The sequence below is a fragment of the Pyxicephalus adspersus genome, chromosome 5, assembly GCF_032062135.1.
Source record: "Pyxicephalus adspersus chromosome 5, UCB_Pads_2.0, whole genome shotgun sequence".
In the NCBI taxonomy this organism is placed as follows: Eukaryota; Metazoa; Chordata; class Amphibia; order Anura; family Pyxicephalidae; genus Pyxicephalus; species Pyxicephalus adspersus.
The window spans coordinates 101619498-101640613 of NC_092862.1; the positions used below are offsets into that span (position 1 = coordinate 101619498).

The 21116-nt window shown below is 37.8% G+C and overlaps 1 protein-coding gene across 6 annotated transcripts in view; it reads right to left on the reverse strand.

The window, feature by feature from the left end:
• The window catches only part of EIF1B (eukaryotic translation initiation factor 1B), a 48882-nt gene that overhangs the window by 10366 nt on the left and 17400 nt on the right, over nucleotides 1-21116 (reverse strand). Inside the window, exons 4-5 of one of the 6 annotated variants that reach the window (XM_072412293.1) lie at nucleotides 11978-12013; nucleotides 10494-10552 (exon numbers count right to left, since the gene is read on the reverse strand). The exons of 1 other annotated variant lie outside the window; for it this stretch is intronic. In XM_072412293.1, the coding sequence (XP_072268394.1) occupies nucleotides 10535-10552; nucleotides 11978-12013 (54 nt within the window). In that variant the 3' untranslated portion in view covers nucleotides 10494-10534. Of the gene's footprint in view, nucleotides 1-10366; nucleotides 12014-21116 lie in introns of those variants that run through there. 4 more of the 6 variants (XM_072412291.1, XM_072412292.1, XR_011920919.1 and 1 more) reach the window with 4 other exon arrangements.

The following is a 21116-nucleotide window of genomic DNA, read 5'->3' on the forward strand; positions in this document are numbered from 1 at the left end:
TTCTGGCTGCCTGCCATCTGCACTCCAGGGAACCCGGTCACGTGACACCACTGTTGCCGGGGTATCTCTGGAGCTGTCGGGCTGAAGCCATCAGGCAGAGAAGGTATGAGCAGAGACTCACTGCTGCCTTCATTTCTCACTGCACTGGTTCTCACTGCAGCACATGTGTACATGATCAATGTACATTTGTAAATAGTATAAACATACTATGCACATTGATCATGTACACATGTGCTGCAGTGTGATCCAGCCGATGAATGAAGGCAGCAGTGAGTGACAGGTAGCAGACACTGACAAAGTTTTTTTAGCAGCCCTTTTTTAATTAATAAAAAGTGTGGGGTAGTGTTGGGTGTAGGGTAGGGTGTATAAAAAGAAGCAAGTTAATGAATTGCTTGAGATTATTCATTTGCATGGAAAATGCAAGATAAATTTGCATTTTCAATACACACAGTGAAAATTCAAATTTATCTGTGCATTTTCCATGCAAAGGAATAATCTCAAGCAATTTTAAAGCCAAAGTAAACGCCACTTTTTTTTTTAATGATCGGCAAGTGTGCTGTGCATATAGTATTGTTCTTTCATGTTTTTTATACAATAAATACGTTTTGTGCAGTGTGCATAAGAATCTTCTCCTGTTTTTTTTCAAACTATAGTACGGCCCCCCGACAGTCTGAGGGACTGTGAACCGGCCCCCTGTTTAAAAAGTTTGAGGACCCCCGTACTAAACCATCAGTATGACACACTTGTTCTAGTTTAACTTGATGACTTTGCAAATGTAATTTTAATATAACATAGACCAAGACACTGCTTGTCCTAACCTGTCCTTAGATTTATGCTGCAGCCAGTAAGTATCGAATTGATCATTTGACACCTGGCTTCAAGGTAGGTGTGACCTAGAGGCTGTACAGGTTCTGGATTGTGTCTATAGCCACATATACCTCCACACTTCCCTGTCCTGCAATACTCTTGAATTCTGCAGCTCTCTCAAGCTTAGAACCAGTGTTATCGCAATAGGCCTAATTTTAATAAAGATCTCGAAGGCTGGATAGGATACACATTTATCAGTAAAGCTGGGTGATCCAGCAAACCTCAAATGGATTTCTTTAGAGTCATTTGCTATTTGTTAGCAAATGCTTTCAAACCTGGACCATATACATTCCAGGTTTGCTGGATCACCCAGCTTTACTGATAAATTTGTATCCTATCCAGCCTTGGAGATCTTTAATAAATCAGGCCCAGCAAAAGAAGTATATATATATATATATATATATATATATATTTATATATATATATTATGTGCTTTCTTGATAATATTGTAGTGCATGCAAATCCCCACTGGGATGCAGCCTAGTGAATTATTATTATTCTACTTTTCGATTGTGATTAATGGAACATATAGGTAAAAGTAAAGCTGGATTTTTGTTAAAGTCAGCAATAATAGGATTCCTCTATGGAATGTGGTGATAAAAATAAACAATTTAGAATGTTAAAGACTAATCATATAAAAGAGAAACTAGCATAGGATATAGTTGTCATGTTAAGTGCACACATGTTAAATGCTTAGTAATTTGTGTGTGAAATACTTATAAATATTCATTACTACTCACAGAGATCACAGCACATGCCTTGATAACAAAGTGATCTGCTGTTCTTCCAAGCAGGAAGTCTGCATCTTTTATAAGCATTATTTGAAGAGAACCTACACTAAAATGTTTACTTTACTTAAAAGGGTAGACAACCCTTTTATATAAAGTAAAAATATTCTTTTTTCTTTTTGGCTGCAACACAGCACTCTTTTTTTCCCCCTTTAAAGCAGGTTATGTCACCTGATCTTGCATCTGTACCGTGCGGGATTGGGTGACATACCAAGAAGAAGTAGGAAGAAGGATGACGATGAGGGACGAAGGAGAATTTCAGGACAGTGTAGGACCTGATTGAGGACTTTTCCAGCACGATCGAGGGATCTGAGGAAATAAATCTAAGTGAGTGATTTTTTTTCTTACTTTTCATTTTAGTTCTGCTTTAAAGAGGAACTAAACTCAAAAACGCCAAAACAAAAAATATACACTTACCCTTAATCCCGCAGCCCAGTCCATCGGTCTGGAGGTCTCTTCCATCGCAGTCTTGTAAATTCTGGTGTGTGTACAGTTCTTGGTTGTATTCAAAAATGTTTGACACACATCAACCCTGGTGATGACGTTGTGTTAATCTAGAACAGCCTTTCTCAACCTTTGCTCCTGAGGAACACTTGTAATAATTTTGTAAAGTTTCAGTGAACCTGGAAAAAAGTGGTCAGTAAAAGAATCCCAGCATACTTGGATGGTTAGAAACCACAGTTTAAGATAACTAAAAACATCATTAGTGTCATGCAGCTGGCTGTACCAAGTGGTATTGGGCCCAGAACTATGCAGACAATATCAAATATTAGGACAATCACAGTTTGAGTAACCCCTAGAAATCTTTAAAGCAAACTTGGAGTCCCTATACTGGAGTCCCTTGTTTGCATATTACCTATAAAAGGTACAGTTTTTATTATATTGAATTTTTGTTAAAATTACCGTTGCTGTACGTAATGACAGGTCAGGAGTATATTAATTAGGACTTTTATTCACTGAAAGGTCCACTTTAACCTCCCTTACGGTAATCCTGAGTGTGGCTCAGGATTAATTTTCATTTTAGAATGCAGTAACCCAGAGCCACACTCGGGGTGGAATTGAGGGCGGTAAAGTAAAGGCAGTAAATGTAACGTTTAGTAAAGGATATGAGAATGTTTACACCACAAAATGTATAAGGAATCACATAAATTATCCAATCAAATGAAAACAAGAAACATATATTTGAATTATAGGTAGATATTTCCACAATTTGTTTGTTAGTAAATCTGCTTCAATGCAGTAGACCAGGGGTCAGCAACCTTTACTATCAAAAGAGCCATTTTGCCTCCTCTTCCACTAAAGAAAAATAGTCTGGAGCCGCAAAACATAACGGAATCCCCCTCCTCCGCAGTGTCTTGGGAGGAAGGGGATCCCCCATCAGAGATCTCCCCGCGGCAGCCGAAGGGAGCCACAACAAGGAGGCTGAAGAGCCGCATGCGGCTCCGGAGCCGCAGGTTGCAGACCCCTGCAGTAGACTCATGAAGCTGCCTACTATGCTTTGGTATAAATCAACAAGTAGAATAAATTATTCACTACCCTGCAGTACTGGATACCCCAGGTTCTAATATTAGAACTAGTACCAGTGGTTTTTCTTTTTAAAGTAGAAATATCTTTACAAGTAAGCAACATAATTTTACAGGCATGTATTGAATATTCCAATACTGTCAGACTGATTTAGATTATGTTAATATATCTTATTCCTAGATGACTAAAAGTTCTTTATACTGCTGTATATGATATAATTTTTAACCATATACACAACTAATTGTTTTACAAACATTTAGTAAATTCCTGTAATTAAACATTATCTTCCTTATTAATCTATAGACAACTATTTTAAAAACTGGCAAAAATCCTAAGTAACTTGTAACTTTAAGTACCTATATATATCACGCAGGTTTAGTGACTTAGTGCAGGCTCCACTATACAAATTCCACTGTAGGATCATATTTTCCAAGACCTAACCTAAAGAGGAGAAATGTATTCTATTTCTCTTTTTAAAAAAGATGGTCTACATATGCATGGTAAATGTTATTCATTGAGAGTGCATACAGAAAGTAAAGCAACATAGTACATTTAAATGATTATATATTTTTTTTATTTTTCCCAGTACCAGTAAAGTTTTACCAATTGGTACCCACTGTCTTTTTGTATCCTTTTATTATGCTTTCGATTTATCAATATCTTGAAGGCTTCACACTGGTAGTTTTCCAGACTCTCATAAATCATTTCATTTCAAAGTATGAACTGTTATGTTAGGTGTCAAAATGGTGTCATAAAATGGATGATTTGTTATCAACTATCTAATCCCACTTGGCAGCTGGAAGAAACTGTAGGATATTTTGTGCATATGGAAATTGTCTTGTTAAACTGGTTCTTCAAACCTGTATGTCTGATTTCCAAGAGACACCAAGTCAAAACGGCACACTCCTAAATTAAGGAGATGTCCTATGAAAAGTTCTTTTATGTCAGCCTTCAGTAAATTTTAATTTTGGTTTGATTTTAATTTAGTTTGGCAGAGAAAAATTAAATCTCCCTTGACCAGTAAATTTAGACTAAGTAGCAAATAGTTTTTTTAAAATGAGTTAAGTAATTAAGTAAGAGGAGACGGTTGTTTGTCACAAACATTACCCTTCAGAAACCTGTCTAAAGGGGAGACCAAATGGCTGTGGATCAATACTTCACTCTGTAATGCGGAAACAGTGCTCACCAAAGAGCTTTAGACAGAAAAAAAATGATGAGTATTTAAAAATTGTTAGGACTGCATTCCAATTCACACTATTTCATCACAGGGTAATATTGGCTTATATAACACAAACATTTCAAAATCAATCACATCTTCACATATCAAGTTGATAACTTATTTTAGAAAGAAAGAAATGTACACCTATGCAACAGGTTTAAAATATTCTGTAGCTTAGAAATAATAAAGATTTAGAGCCTTGAGATGATGCTAAAAAGGAAATCATTTTGGCCTAATAAAGCAGTTATATTGTCAAAACATACATGTCCCTTTGTATTTGAACATCTCTTCTTTAGTAACTGACTACATTTCAGTTATTTTTTATTATCAATAATAATGGTTTATATAGTGTCATCATCGTCAATGCTGTTGTTCAATAGGCAAAAGCAAACAAAGATATAAAGAACAATATTGGAGACACAGACAAAGCTCATATGAATATACATAACAGTTGTACATAATGAGGGAAATACAAAACTAAGTCACCAAATATATCATACACAAAGGTGGGGTAGAGATGCATGCAAACAATATAGAAGAGATCCCTGACCTTTCAAGTTTACAATCTAAGGCTAGGTACACACATGCAATAATTATCATTTGAAAACGAACGATCCATGATTATTCCCGATTATTTTGAACGATCGTATTCTGCACAATTCTGTACATGCTGTAATGATACGATCATTCAAATATATTCCACCAATAATGTACACACCAGGAACATTCGTTTGAACGATCGTTCAAACAATGCAGGAAGTGACATGAACAGGAGAAAGTGTATCACAGAACAATCCACGATCACTGAACGACCATACATACAATAGATTATGAGCGATCGTCGCCCAATCTGATCCGCCAGAACGTTCGTTCTTTTGCAGCGAGATTCCTTGTTCGTCGGCGTCATTGAGCACTTTTTTTTTTAACAATTATCGAACGACATTTATTGCACGTGTGTACACAGCCTAAATGTCTATTGAATTGTAGTAGTGTGCCTAATTTGCAACTTTTTAAAATTTGACCTTTATTAAATTCCTCACAGTCTACCAGATCATAGTTTAAATACTAACCTTTCTTGATGGGTCCTATGATCTCTGCTGTATTTCATAGTGCAAATTGAAACTAAGACTGCAAATGCTCACTGTAACGACTGGTGTGAGCACCGGGCAGGAATTTCACACAGTAAAGATTGCTGTTTCAAGGAGGAACATAAATCTCTGAGCTGATGAGATCCAATTAGTGGGGTGGGTGGAATTGGTTGGAAAACAATTGTGCCAAAGGTTTAGTTGTCTTTTAGGCACTATTTAGCATGCTAAAACCTGTTGTGAAAGAAATGTAGAAAAATCTATTGTTGACATTTAAAAATAATGTTCCCTGAATGGTAAACTGGCCCACTATGAACATTAGTTCATACTTCTGGAACAAAATTGTGGATCATAAAATAGGAAAATGTCACAAGACCCAATCTGCACAGTTGTTTCAATTTATTGAATGTTTTTATCTATAGGCCTTTCAACGGTGAACCTACAGCTTAAGGCTAACATACAGCATGTTACTTATCATTTGGCATGACACTGCTACAAGTAGATCTGGTCTCAGAGACAGCCCAAGTCTTAAACCAAGGCAAACGTAAGCAATATTGGCTACATCAGTAATATGCATCTCAGTCAGGAGAATGAACAAATAACTTCCGATAGAACCAAGTAGCTTAAAACCTTTCATTTAAGATTGGAACAATTATTAATGACTTAGTTATCACACAAGATATCTGTAGAAAAACTGCCTATTTGTAAAATCAAACATGGGAGAATTGAGAATTTTAAAAGTAGGCTTAGCATACAAGAGTGTGTGTAAAGGGGCAAATCCAGTTTGAATTTGATATGAATTGGATGTTTATGAATGTTATCCAAGTTTCTTCACAGGAAAACCAGCCTTTGTTACTTACAGACTAGCAGGATAGCCAATTCTTGCCTGTCTTTGAAAAATGAATATTGCAGTGATGGCCATACCTATGTGACTGTTGTAAAACCTATTGCAAGTCAAATAGCTTTCCAGTAATGTTGTAGTGTATAGTTTACTGAAAAATGTAACATAAATAAAATGTATGTTATTTAAGCTTTTGAGGTGGTTGTAAGGCCCTGGTCCAGCTACAGTACTTGCCAGACACCAGTCCCCAATCTAACACCTCAGTCTTCTCCGCCCCTCAGTCTCGGGAGGTTCTGTGGAAGGGCTGGCAGAGGACCAGGAGTTCACAGGTAATGCAGTAACAAGATTTCAAGAGAGACAAGTCAAGAATACAGAGCAAGAGGTAAATCACAGGTAATCTGTCCACCAAACAAGGTAAGAAAAGGCAAGACACAAGCAGGGTCGGAGTCACAGACAAAAGGTCTGTCCAGGTAGCATAAGCTCACAAGGTCAGGAACTAAAAAGGTCAGCAACAGTAAATTAGATGAATTCACAAACCAGCAACAAGTCAGCCTAGCTGAAAGCTACAACAGGCGCTGGTGACTGGGAGGAGAGAGGCTAAGTTCCAGCAGCACTGGCAGCACAGGATTGAACCAAGACTAATCTGCTCCTAAAATGCCCTTTAAATTTTGAAAGCCTCAGAGTGTGTGCAGGGGATGCCAATAAAATACATCAGACTGCCTGGCTAAACAGAAGAACAGGCTGTTGCTTTTTCTTAATTCTCCTTGCTGGTGCACCCTACCCATAAGTCCTTACCCCCTCTCTCCGGCAGTCTATGGAATGCCAGATCTGTTGGCAACAAATTAACCTCCATACACAACCTTCTCCTTTCTAAGTCTCTGAACTTTCTGGATCTCACTGAAACTTGGCTTTCCTCCTCTGACTCTGCCTCTGCTGCTGCTCTCTCCTATGGAGGCCTGCACTTTACACATACCCCCAGACCTGCCAACAAAGTAGGGGGTGGTGTGGGTCCCCTTCTCTCACCTAACTGTACATACAGAGTCCTTCCTACCCCACCCTCTCTCATTTTCACTTAATTTGAAGTCCACTCTGTCCGACTCTTTAGCCTCTTACCCCTCATTGTTGCTGTTGTCTACCGCCCCCCTGGCCCAGTATCACAATTTGTGGATAACTTTGCATCCTGGCTCCCACACATTCTTTCCCATGACCTGCCCACCCTAATCCTTGCTGATTTTAATGTTGCAATGGATGAGCCCAACCTTCCCTCCTCAGCCAAACTGCTCTCCATTACCTCCTCATTTGGACTCACACAGCACATCAAGACCTGGTATTTTCTAAACTCTGCAACCTCACCCTCCTTGACAACTCACCATTTCCCCTCTCTGATTATAACCTTATCACTTTCAACCTATCAAACCCTTGCCCTCCCTTGCCACATCCCAAACTTGGCCAATGGCAGAGAGATATCCCTAACCTTGACCACAACCTTTTCTCAAACTGCCTTGCTTCCCTAATCTCGTCCCTCTCCAAAATCACCTCCCCAGATGAAGCTGCCACCATGTTAAACCACTCTCTTTCCCTGGCTTTGGATAATGTTGCTCCTGCCAACTTCCGCTACCCCCGTCCTGCCAACCCCCGACCCTGGCCCAACAACCACACCAAACAGCTACAAAAGTCTGTTCGTGCAGCTGAGCGCAAGTGGAGGAAATCTGGCCTCAGCGCTGACTTCATGGACTACAAAGCCAAGCTTCAAAGCTTTAACACAGAGCTCACTGTCACCAAACAAAATTATTTCTCCGCAGCCATTTCCTCTCAAGCCTCCAACCCACGCAACCTCTTCTCAACAATTGACTCCCTCCTAAACCGCAAACCTGCTCCCCCCACAACATTCTTCTCTGCCAAGACATTGCCACCTACTTTAGAGGTAAAATAGACAAAATTAGACATGATGTCTCTGCTCACCGAGCCACTCCAACCATACCCACCCCTTCCACCTGTAAATCATCACTGGCCTCCCTTAGCCCTGTTACTGTGAACGAAGTCTTAACTCTTCTCTCATCATCTCCGTCTACTACATGTCCGCTTGACCCAATTCCCTCTGATCTACTCCGTGCCCATTCCTCTACCCTGGTCCCTGCCCTAACCAAACTATTCAATCTCTCCCTTTCTACTGGTAAATACCCCTCAGCTTTTAAACATGCCATAAGTCTCCCAATCCTAAAGAAACCCTCACTGGACCCCTCCCTACCCTCCAACTAGCGTCCTATCTCCCTTCTCCCATATGTCTCCAAACTTCTTGAACGCCTTGTCTACAAAAGACTCACCCATTACCTGAGCATCAACTCTCTCCTTGACCCCCTCCAGTCTGGTTTTAGAACTGCCCACTCCACTGAAACAGCCCTTACTAAAGTGGCCAATGACCTCATCAGAGCTAAGTCTCAAGGCAACTTTTCCCTGCTCCTTCTCCTTGATCTTTCCTCTGCTTTTGACACTGTTGATCACCCCCTTCCAATACAAATCATGCGCTCCATTGGTATCTGTGACACTGCTCTCTCTTGGTATGCTTCCAATCTGTCTGATTGCTCCTTTCAAGTTTCTTTCAATGGTAACTCCTCCTCACCCACTCTCCTCCCTGTTGGTGTTCCCCAAGGGTCAGTCCTTGGACTGGTTCTCTTTTCTCTGTACACCTCCTCTCTCGGTAGTCTCAAAACCTCCTTTGGCTTACAGTACCATCTGTATGCTGATGACACTCAAATCTATCTGTCCAGCCCTGACCTGTCTCCCTCAGTCCTGGATAAGGTCTCATGCTGCCTGTCAGCCATCTCATCATGGATGTCTGACTGATTCCTGAAACTCAACCTGGATAAAACAGAACTCATCATCATCCCCCCCTCAAATTCCAAATCTCCCCCTGACATGTATCTAACGGTTAACAACACTGGTTTTCGGCCCTCCCCTCAGGCACATTGTCTTGGTGTCACCTTTGACTCGGCCCTCTCATTTACCCCCCATATTCAGAATATTTCCAGGTCCTGTCACTTTCACCTATGCAACATCTCCAAAATCCGCCCCTACCTGTCCCCTGTGACTACCAAACTCCTTGTACATGCTCTCATCATCTCCCGTCTGGACTACTGTAACACCCTCCTCGTTGGCATTCCACTAACCCGACTCTCTCCTCTACAATCTATTATGAATGATGCAGCCAGACTCATCCATCCTTCCCTCCGCTCCTCTTCCGCTGCATCTCTTTGTAGTTCTCTCCATTGGCTTTCATTTCACCTTAGAATCAAATTTAAGCTCATGTGCTTTGCCTTCAAATCCCTACACAGTTATTGTCCCACTTACATTTCTGACTTGGTAAAAAAATACTCCCCCTGCCGCTCTCTCCGCTCCTCCAATGACCTACTAATGACTTCCTCACTCATAACCTCATCACACGCACGGATACAAGACTTCTCTAGAGCTGCCCCAACTCTCTGGAATGGTCTTCCTCATCCTATTCGGCTTGCTCCTACTTTCTGCTCATTTAAAAGAGCACTCAAAACCCATTTGTTCAAACTTGCCTACCCGTCTTCTTCTGTCTTTTGAAACCATCACTACTTCCCACCACTGCATATCTCCCATCCTATTGTGTGTGAAATTCCCTCACCTACTAGATTGTAAGCTCTTCGGGGCAGGGTCCTCTCCTCCTGTATCACTGTCTGTATTAGTCTGTCATTTGCAATCCCTATTTAATGTACAGCGCTGAGTAATATGTTGGTGCTATAAAAAATCCTGTTTATTAATAATAATAATAATAATAATATTAATAATTGTCATTGTTGGACAAAATAGGCGGTGTGGGATACTGCTGTGGCACACACAACGGATTTGCCGGCCCGATAAGTGTTACCTAGCAGTTGCTTTAAATGTTAAATTTTACATTATATGTTAATTATTTTTTAACATAAACATAAGGCCATTCACTCATATAAAAAATGTTTTTCCAGCACATCAGTTAAGTTTGGACCAGTAATATATGAAATGAAACAAATTTAAAATATTCAAAATCAATATTTTTTATTGATTTACTTAGTTAACAATAAAAATAGTTTAAAACACTTTATGTCCTAATTCCTAACATAAGTAAAAAAATGAAGAAAATACACACAAAACGCCATACATACCCCTTAAGCTATGTATCCAACAAACAGATCTTTATCTCCCTTTAGCTGTATATGAAGCACTGAAAGAGACATTTTTAAATGCATCTGTAAAGCAGTCATGTGACATCCTGGCATGAAGGTGCATTGGCAATCATTTCAGTATGTTTTTATGTCCCTTGGGATATTTGCTAACATTCCTACATTCTGTTTCGATCATGTAGCAGATGGGATACTGAGCAATAAATACAAAATCAGCTGTCAAAACAGATAAAAAGAAATAACAACCAATTACAAAGGAAGGATAAATCTTTATTGGGTTTTCCAATAGAAAGTAGGTGATTATATCAAAGGATTGGATTGTGTTTGAAGAGGGGTGTACCTGGTAGGAACACTGTGTACCTTGGATAGGAAATTGTTTTAGACTTCTGTTTGCATCTGTTTTTTTATAATCACTAATGATATCTTACTTGTAATAAATTAAATGGAACATCCTAAATTTTTAAAGTTGATTTGGAAGTCATCTTGCAGGTATAGGACCATATAAAAGTGTATATTCTAAAGTTAATTTACCTAGTCAATACAGATATCCAATGAATGGGAAAATCTATGATGGTATTTTGGCGACTTATTTATGGTCAGATGCAAACAATTCAATTGGTTCAAGTATAAACCAATTCTATGAGACAGTGTTTCTTTTGTTGGTATCTGTCTATCCTCACAGGTACACAGGTTAACTGCCAGGGGTACCCTAAAGTCTGCAGATAATATGGTGGATCTTGCCCCCTTCTGCTCTTGTCAGAGGCTATTGGCACAATGTGCACCACAGTATAGGCAGCTCTCTCCTAAACTGCTTTAGCAGTTAGCTCTTTGTATAAAGGAAAGAAAGTTAGCAGGGATGCTGCAGGGAGCCAGAACACCTTCTGCTGCTTTTGCAATTAACCCTCTTCATCTTGGCTGTCCCTTATACGCTAGTTCCTCCTCCCTAGTAGTGATCTCTCTATCCTGGCTGACTTCTCCGTCCTGGTTGTAACCCCCTTAATGTTGTTACCAGTGCATTCTAACTAACCACCTTTATTCAGGCTGTCACCCCTTTATCTTGGAAGTCATTTCTCCTCCCTGGATGACTCCTCCATTCAGGTTCTTTATTGAACCTCATTGTGCTTTGACTACTTATCAGGCAATTGGGTTGTGCTGTGGTAAGATACACAGGTTACTGAGAATGAATTAAGTCAATGAGTACACGGTTTGTTTAATTAAGGAAAGCAGGATTGCATAGTCAATAAACCATAATCAATCAATATTATTTTAATTAAATAATTGGAAAAACAAATCTATTTAATTAAGTTGGAAAAACAAATCTGTCCCCAACCTAATGTTACACAGATTGCCCAATTTTAAATTTTTCATTGAAATAAACATAAGTAAAATCAAATTTAATTCACGTCTGTGGCCACTAACTTTTTTATTTGCATTACTGGCAAATCCTCTAAACATGATATTCTTACCAAAATTTCAGGGGTTAGGAGTAGCTGTGAAGGAGCCTGTAAAAGAAAGAAAAATAATAACAAAATCGTGGTATTTCTGTACATCAAAGCTAGGGGAGGTTCAGACTATGGTTAAAACTTGTTTTTGCAGGCATTTGTAAACTCTTGTGCAGGCATTTATAGCCATTTGCAGGTGTTGTGATGCCTTGCAAAGCAGTCTTAGGTCTCTCCCTTATTATTATTTTCAGACTCTTTAAAAGGCCTGGAACTTTCCTAAATATGAAATGGGGGCAGTATGTGTTTAACCCTCCTATCCATAAAGTCAAAGAAGGGTTGTCAAAGAAGAAAGGGGGCAAAAGTGTGTAGCTTTCTTTCCATTGGCAAAACCAGACACCCCCCACCAACCAGGGCCATCTTTGGGACTGAGGGCTTCATCCTGACAACAGTGTCTGAAAGTGCAGTTATTCTTTAGGCTTTGTATCAGTAAAGTCAAGGAAATCAACTGAAAAATAGATTAAAACCAAAATTAGAGAGGTACACAGAAATTGTCTAGATAACAAAGTAAACATCAAACACCTTGATGGCTGCTATTTGACAAAAATTTTAATAGTTTATAATAGACAGGTAAGATTTAGGAAAAATATTATTGTAAACCAACTGTGTTTGGTGTCAGCCCTTGTTATGCATGTGTCACCATGAGTATATATTGATAAGTAAAGCTACTTGTTTTTCAATTTTAGCTAACTCATCAATGATTTTTTTATGGCATCAGCAAAGCTGCTGAGAAAGAAAAACACTAATATGGAGCTGTTAAAGGAAGTGGAAGACTTGTGGATTAGAGATAGTTATGCCTCTTACAGGTTCGTCAAACAGATAACCACAGGGACTGTAAATCTGACTACCACTTAACAAAAGACAATGTATTTATTAAAGGATTTGTGCTGTTCTGTAGCAATAGGAGTTTAGTTGAACATATCAGTGTTTGCAAGTAAATCATTAATGCGACCCTGTTTCCAGACCATTTTAACACAACTTTTCCTCCTAGATTATATGTGGATTTTATTGCAAATTTTAGTTATGTTGTTTACATGTAAAAGCCTCTTGTGTAGATATCCAAAGTCTCAGAAACTGCTGCTGGGTGCCATTATACTGAATGGAATGTCAACATCCAAAGCAGACTCAAGTTTTTATACAGCTGACACTCTATAGAAGCCATGTTGAACTAGGTATCTGTGTAACCCCAGGGTTCCTTTAGAGCTTGCTAGGAGGTTCTTGAAACATTGATTGATTCCCTATTTAACGACTGCTTAATTCTAGAGCCAATACCATTTAGTAGAGCCAGCTGCATGACTCTAAGGACCTTTTACGTACTTGATAAAGGTGTTACTCTACCCAGAGCTCTAAGGGGAACATTCTGATTTCCAATGTAGGATGAATAATTGGTTTTAGCATTATTTCTTACCTAGGACTAAAATTATATCACGCATTCCTCAGAAGTAAAAAGGTTGTGAAATCTGTATAGTATTCCACTTTGCTTTTTTATTGAATTGGTTTTCAAACTTTAATTTTCTTTGCTGTTGTGAATTTTAATGCAACTATTCAATTAAGTGGTAAAAATGCTTTAATAAAATTAGTTTGGGATGGGGTTAATGATTACTACACGCATTCTATGACCATAATTCTTCAGCATACCAGGATGCAGGTTTTGAATGGAAAAAAAAATACCCCTGACATTTTGCTTTAAATGGTCAGTTCACCCAAAACTAATATTTCAGTTCTGGGTAGACAATAGAGAGGTAAAGTCTGACTTTTGCCACATAACAGGAATATTATTAATTCATGATATTAATATTAACAAGAATATGACAGCCCCTGGTCTTACACTGGTTAGAGAACTGTAAAATAATGATATTGACAAGAGGACTCTTTAACGCAGGCTTCTACTGTGTGATGTGGAAAGTTAAGCAAAGATGTAAAGAGCATATGCACTTCCAAATATTTTATTGAGTTTCGCTTTTCCTGATGAGTTTTTGAAAACTATCATACCTGATTTGAAATTGCAATCAGCAATCATTCCATGTGTTGTAAATATAGATCAGATAGAAGCCAGCTGTCTCATAAATACCCATATCAGTACTGCATTATCAGTTATTGCAGCGCTGATCTTTAGACCTTAAAATGGTATTTGACCGTTGTAACAAGTTAACATCATACAAAAAGGGGCAGCTGACAGTTATCAAATGTTTTTGATGCAACAGTTCTCCCATGTAAAAAAGATTAACAGCATTGCATGTTTGATTTGTGTCATGCCCAAAATTCAATGCACATTTCCCCATCTACTATAGGCTGAGGCAACCGTTCTCGCGCCTGCGCAGTACCAGACCCGGTGACATATGCAGAAGGGAAAAGAAGATGGCGGCATCCGACTCTTCCTCTGCATCAGGATAAAGAAGGATTCTAGGACAACGTGGGACCTGATCCAGGAAACCTCAGAGAGATTGATGGATCTGCGAAAGTAAGAATGAGCTGTTTTGTTTTGTTTTTTTTTTAGTTTACTTCTGCTTTAAGCTCTCTAAGATTGGCTTGCTAGGTCACCCAGGTTCTCCCATGATACATACATCCAATTAATAAAAGGTAAGGTTTGCTTAGTCTTGATGCATGTGTCTACAGGTAGTCCCCGTGTTAAGGACATCCGACATATGGACGACTCCTAGATACAAATGGGGCTTCCCTGCTTGCTCCGTGCCGGGCAGAGGCTTGATAGGGGGGAGGGGTGGTTCACATGACTTGCAGAAGAAGTCTTATGCTGTTCTGTAAGCTCTCTAATTCTTTAATGACCAAGAAAAACTCTGCAGTTGTTTCTTTTTGCATATCAAAGCACAGCTTGCTCCAGAAGTTAATAAATGTATAGGCTCCCTAAAGTTTTTTATTTTGTTTGTGCTTAACTCGCAGTGGAGATTTTATAAAGACACATACTGACACCACTCTGCCTAATATTAGGACAAAAACCTGTCCTACTTGCATTCATTAAAATAATGTACCTGTTCAGACCTACATACAAATTCAATTTAAGAACAAACCTACAGTCCCTATCTCGTATGTACCCCAGGAACTACCTATACTTTAAACACTTCAGATTCTTCTCTCTTCATTACTAAAACAGTGGTATTAAAAACTGTTTTTTTTTTTTGTTTTGTTTTTTTGGTGGGGACAAGTCTGGATTAGTCTAACCAGCTGAATACACCTAATACACTGATAATTTTAAAAAATTCAGATATTAGGCTCTAGGCTCCATAAAGATTTTTTATTTTTATTTTTTGCTTTGTTTGTGATTAACTCACAGTGAGAATTTTTTACAGTAACTGACACCACGCTGCCAAATAATAATTTGAGACAAACATCTGTCCTAATTGCATTTAGTAAAATAATGTACATGTTCTGACTTACATACAAATTCAATCTAAGAACAAACCTACAGTCCGTATCTTGTATGTAACCCGGGGACTACCTGTACTACCTTGGGGGACATGAGCTAATGACACATTAAAAATAATTTAAGAAGCCTCTCCTTATACAGAGCTATTAACTATCAACTTTCCTTAACAGCTCCAACCTCAGACTGACAATGGTGGAAGACAATTCTGAGAGATACAGTTTTGTTTATCTCATTTTAGAATTGATATGTGTACTGCATTAGAGGTTGTTCTTATTTCTACCAGAGAACCTACAAAGTTTTCAACAATTGTGAGAATTGTGAACTTTGGAAATCCCATGAAATTGCAGCATTAGTGGTGAATTTGAACATCGTTCCTATCACCATGCACCTGACTTCCAACTTCATCTGACTGCCACTGCAGTATCTAAGAATATTAATAATAATTTTTTATTTTCAGTACAGAGAAGGTATAAGGACTAATATGCTTCTTGCTGCAAAGAGAGGTAAATGGTTTGGAAAGCAGAACCATCAAGTCATCATCATAGGAATACAAAATTCAATAGGGATAGAGGCAGAAAACTAGCATAAGGGTTTAGGGGTATGTTCTCCCTGTTTTCCCCCAACAATCTAAAACATACAAGCAGACAATAGGCTTCCAATCTAAATGTGACACCTTCAATCATAGTCTATTGAGCTTTGTTTCATCTTAAGTTTGTATCTTTTGTTTAGAAAACCAAGACCAAGACATACATCTTCTTTACAACCTGTTTACAGTAAATAATCCCACTACATCCACTTCCCTTGTGATGGTATGTTCAGAAACATTGCCCTTTACCATGAACTTTTCATGTCCTTTCACTGTTCTGTAGGGATTAAAAAAGCTAACACTAACTATACTCTACAAGTGTGTATTTGCAGAAAAAGGGTAAATAAGAAATATACCAAACACTGAATTCTTTTTGTATCTTAAAGTAACTAACACACTATACCAATGTCAGTATAGAACAGGTTTACAGGTGCTACAGCTTTATGATTATGACGATAAATGGGCCTGCCGACATCTAGTGGATAAAACTAATTGTAATTCTAAACTTTAAAGACATAGAACTGTGGTGTGTCATCTTATATCAGCTAAATAGGCCACTCTTATCCAAAAGCAAATTACCTAGCCACATGCTACAATAGATACTGCATTACCTGGAAATGGGATAAATATTTTAGTATGTGTGGCAATAAACCATCAACAATAGTTACCCTATCAATTTTGCAGGGACGTTATTAGGAATGTTGGTGAGCAGTTGTTTCCTATACAAAACCCATGACAATCAGTCATATGGTCTTTTATGTCCTACCTGTGCTGGAAACATGACAGCTAGAAAATGCTATGGATGGATACTACAAACAACAACAACATTTTCCTCTGAATTCCATACATATTCATCAGAGTATTATCTAACAAATAAATGTATGCATGGAGACTATGGGCTTATTTAAAAATACTGTTTGCCTAAAAATAACATTATTTATACACAAATAACGTAATTTTTTTTGGTGAACAGCCTGTTCGCTGCATGGTGAAAGATGGTGAAAATCATTTTTTTTTTTAGATCAGCTTTATCAGCACCTAATTGTTCTACAAATGAATGTATGCCACCTTCAGCTCAAATAGACATTTCAAACACTGTGGACATTTCTCAGAATCCTCCAGGTCCATGGGTTTAAATGGCAAGGAATGCCATTTAAACCACCTGGGAATGTTTGAGGGAATGTCAGATTCCCTATTTTATAAATAAAGCCCCATCACTGCTACTTTTGTAATACTCCAAACTTTTTAAAAATCTAAGTTCATTTTATTAACATGGCAGTTTCAGCTAATAAAATGATGATCACTTTTTTTTAAAAAAATCTTGACATTTAGAAAGGGGTAATCAATAAAAAAATAAAATAAAAGGAAACAACACAAAAAATCTCACAACTTGGAAATCTCATGCTCAGTTTTCACCAGGAGAATTGTTGCATGGTGTTTGTCCCTCGTGCTTGCATGGGTTTACTTGAATAATTCAAAAACATAATGCTGGAATAAATGGTTTAAGTGATCCATGTCTGTGTAATTGTGTAATTTAAGTGAAACGTCATGGTAAAAAATTGGTATAGATGCTATACATATGATACAATTAGTAACATATAGCTAATTGTATTACAGGTCCCCAAGTTAAGGACATCCGACATGGGTCCTCTCCTCCTGTATCACTGTCTGTATTAGTCTGTCATTTCCAATCCCTATTTAATGTACAGCGCTGCGTAATATGTTGGCGCTATATAAATCCTGTTTAATAATATTAAATAATAATAATACAGACGACTCCTAGATATGAGCGGGACTTCCCTGTTTGTGTGCAGGACAGAGGGGGGGGGGGGATTCACATGACTTGCAGAAGAAATATTTTGCTGTTCTCAAGCTCTTGTAATTCTTTAATGACCAAGACAAACTCGTCAGTTGTTTTTTTTTGTTTTGCATATCAAAGCACAGCTTGCTCCAGAAGTTAATGAATGTATAGGCTTCATAAAGTTTTTTTTTTTTTTTTTTTGCTTTGTTTTCTTGCTTTGTTTGTGACTAACTCACAGTCAGGGTTTTATACAGTAACTGATACCACACTGCCTAATAATATGTTAGGACAAATATCTGTCCTAACTGCATTAATTAAAATAATGTACCTGAACCGACTTATATACAAATTCAACTTAAGAACAAACCTTCAGTTCCTACCTCGTATGGAACCTGGGGACTACCTGTATAAGGTACAGTATGTGATTTCTGTTGAGACCATTTCTAAAACAAGGAAATAGTTTGATTTAATATGACATCTGTAATTTACTATAATAATTGTTTTTTTTTTTAGGTATTTTTGTTGTTTCTCTGTACTCTTAATAGAAGCAGGCAAGAATTTTCTAACTTACACTAGAAAGAAAAGGAAATCTGGAAAATTATTGATTGCTGTGTTCTGTGTATAGTGAAAAGAAATGTGTACTGAAAAGAATATAGAGGCATGCATTGCTCACTTACTTGTAAATATGCTAGTTGCCTTGGTGTCTGTCCCTTCTAAGTGCTTATTCAGTGTACTAATAGCATTAAACCTTAATGAGAGTTAATATTTAAATCTGTATGTCTTTGGTCTATTATATATTATTTGAATAAATAATGTAGTACAGTGTTCATGCTGTATTGTCAATTTCACGTAAGATTAGATCATACAGAGCATAGACCCATAAAGGGAACAAATGCTTAGGATCATGCTACCAAAACCAGAACCAATTTTATGCAAGGCTTTGTGGGAACAGGTATTCCTGTGTGGCTTCTGGCGGCTGTGAACTTGCCAGCCACTTGGTCACCCACACTGCTGTGCTGGTTCATAAAAGTTTTGCACATAAATCTGAACATAGCATTAGTGGCTACTGAGGTGTCCGGATGCCACAGTTCCAGTGAGGGTGTCTTTAGGGTCTCTCTCTATAGGCTCACTTTTTTGGCTGCAAAGTAGATGTGTCCTAGAGCCAATTTAAGCCCTTTAGGTAAATATTGTTGGGCTTTGTCAATTAGTGGCCAAACAGGCGATGACTTGTCTATATTTAGGTACATATATTCAGGTATTAAAAAGCATGTGTTTTCTTCCAACATATTGGGTAAGACCAATTTTGTTTAGTCAGGTACATATTACATATTTATAATATGTATTTTCTGCTAGAAGGTGCTTTCTGTGCTTATTCTACATAAGCATGCTGTTTAAATCCCTCTATACCTCAAAGTGAAATTTCAATACAGAAATGGGTGAAACAAACCTAAAGTCTAGACATCTGTCTCTCTCACAGGAGCCAGCTCTAAACCTGCCCTCTTCTGTAATTACAGACTATTAACCACTTCCAGTCTAAAGGAAACATAGCCTGGCATACAGCCAAATATAAATGGCAAATTGGCCATAAACAGCCTGCAGGAGCTATTAGCTTTGGCAGATGTCTTGCCAGCTCTGAATAGGGAAAAAAAAAACTTGCAGTCTATATAGATAGGATACCTGTATGCTCAATTAGGTGTTATGAGAGGTTTTTATTGTCTAATATGTCAGACTGCACTTCTCCTACAATGTCCCCAGTATAGTAAGCATGCTTTGTGAGCTTTTACATCCAGGTATAGCATGGACGTTGTTGTGATTATAGAGACATGGCAGAACCTGGCCTACAGGTGCAAACAAACTAACCCAGTTCTAACAGATCTTAACCAAATGTCAGATATTGGGCCATTTTTGCAATCGCAACAAAATTCAAAAAGCAACATTATTACTGAGGGCAAATTATGTCAGCATATCTATATCACATATGCTTCGGAAGGGTGGTGCTGTGGATATAGCTTTGATGTTAGTAAAGCACTTGATACAATTCCAGGTAATATTCTCCTAATAAAATTGTACTAGCTAGAGCATAAAGCAGAATTACAGTTGGCATAACATACAGTAAAACCTCCCTCACAACTCTTTATTTCCATATAGGTATCTGCCTTTTTTCCCAAAGAAATTTTATTACTATAAATATGAAATCCCCAATATATTTGTATAATAGTCATATTCTTTTTAGAGGGAGAGCTGTACAAATAAGAAATGTTTGTTAGTTGTTGTCAGTTTCCATGTCATAAATGAGTGTTCCTAATTTGTTTACTCAGCAATTAACCTCCCTAGCGGTTCATTTCTTTCCGGTTTTATATGTCTAAAAGCGGTACATTTTTTTTCATGAAAACTTATTTTACAGTATAATATAATAGCATGGATATAATAAAGTTTGAAACACAAAATCATGTAAAAATAATAAATTGAATAACTTAAAAAATCTAAATATTTAAAAAAAATAATTTTTAAAAAAATAAAATACATATTATACTCATACTAATATATATATATATACTGTAAAATAAATGTTCTTGAAAACAATGTACTGCTTTTACACATATAAATCCAATGTATTGCATACAATACAGTTATTTTGTGACTCATCAGATGCAGAAGCCGGCCGGAGGAAGAGGGAAGAAAACAGAGATCGTGGTGATGGATGGCATGGGACACCGGCGAATCAGGTAAGGCTGTATTTACTATTACCTCCCATAGGTTTACATACCCCGAGTGTGACTCAAGGTTACCGCTTTTAGCAAACTTTTTTCTACCCCGAGTCACACTCGGGGTTTCCGCTAGGGAGGTTTAAAGATTATCTTCTGCCCTCTGTACATCAAAGTAACCTTCTCCTCACAGAATGGAGCTGCTTGCTGCAGTGTGTAGCCTCATATTCAAAGTGAAACTAAGTCAGTTTAACCATGTCAGGATTTGGTTCATGGAAAAAATATAGGTGTAGAAAATCAATAGGAGAAAAAAAAGCATACTTGTAAATGCAGTTTATTGGATACACAGAAACTAGTTGTGTAGCACAAGGCTCTGTACATGGTCCTGTTCTAATTGCTCTTTATGTAGATGACATAACTAAAGTGTAGGAGGGCAAGGTATATATCATTTTGCTGATGACACAAAGGGCTGCAAGTTGGTTTATTAAATCCCAGTGGTATTCCGAAATTGAATTTGCAATTGAAGAATGTGGGTCAAAGGTGTAGAAGCTGCAATATAACTTTTCCAAATACAAAATAATGCTATTTGGGGAAAATAATAATACCGGGAGTAGAGGGAAATACCAGATAAC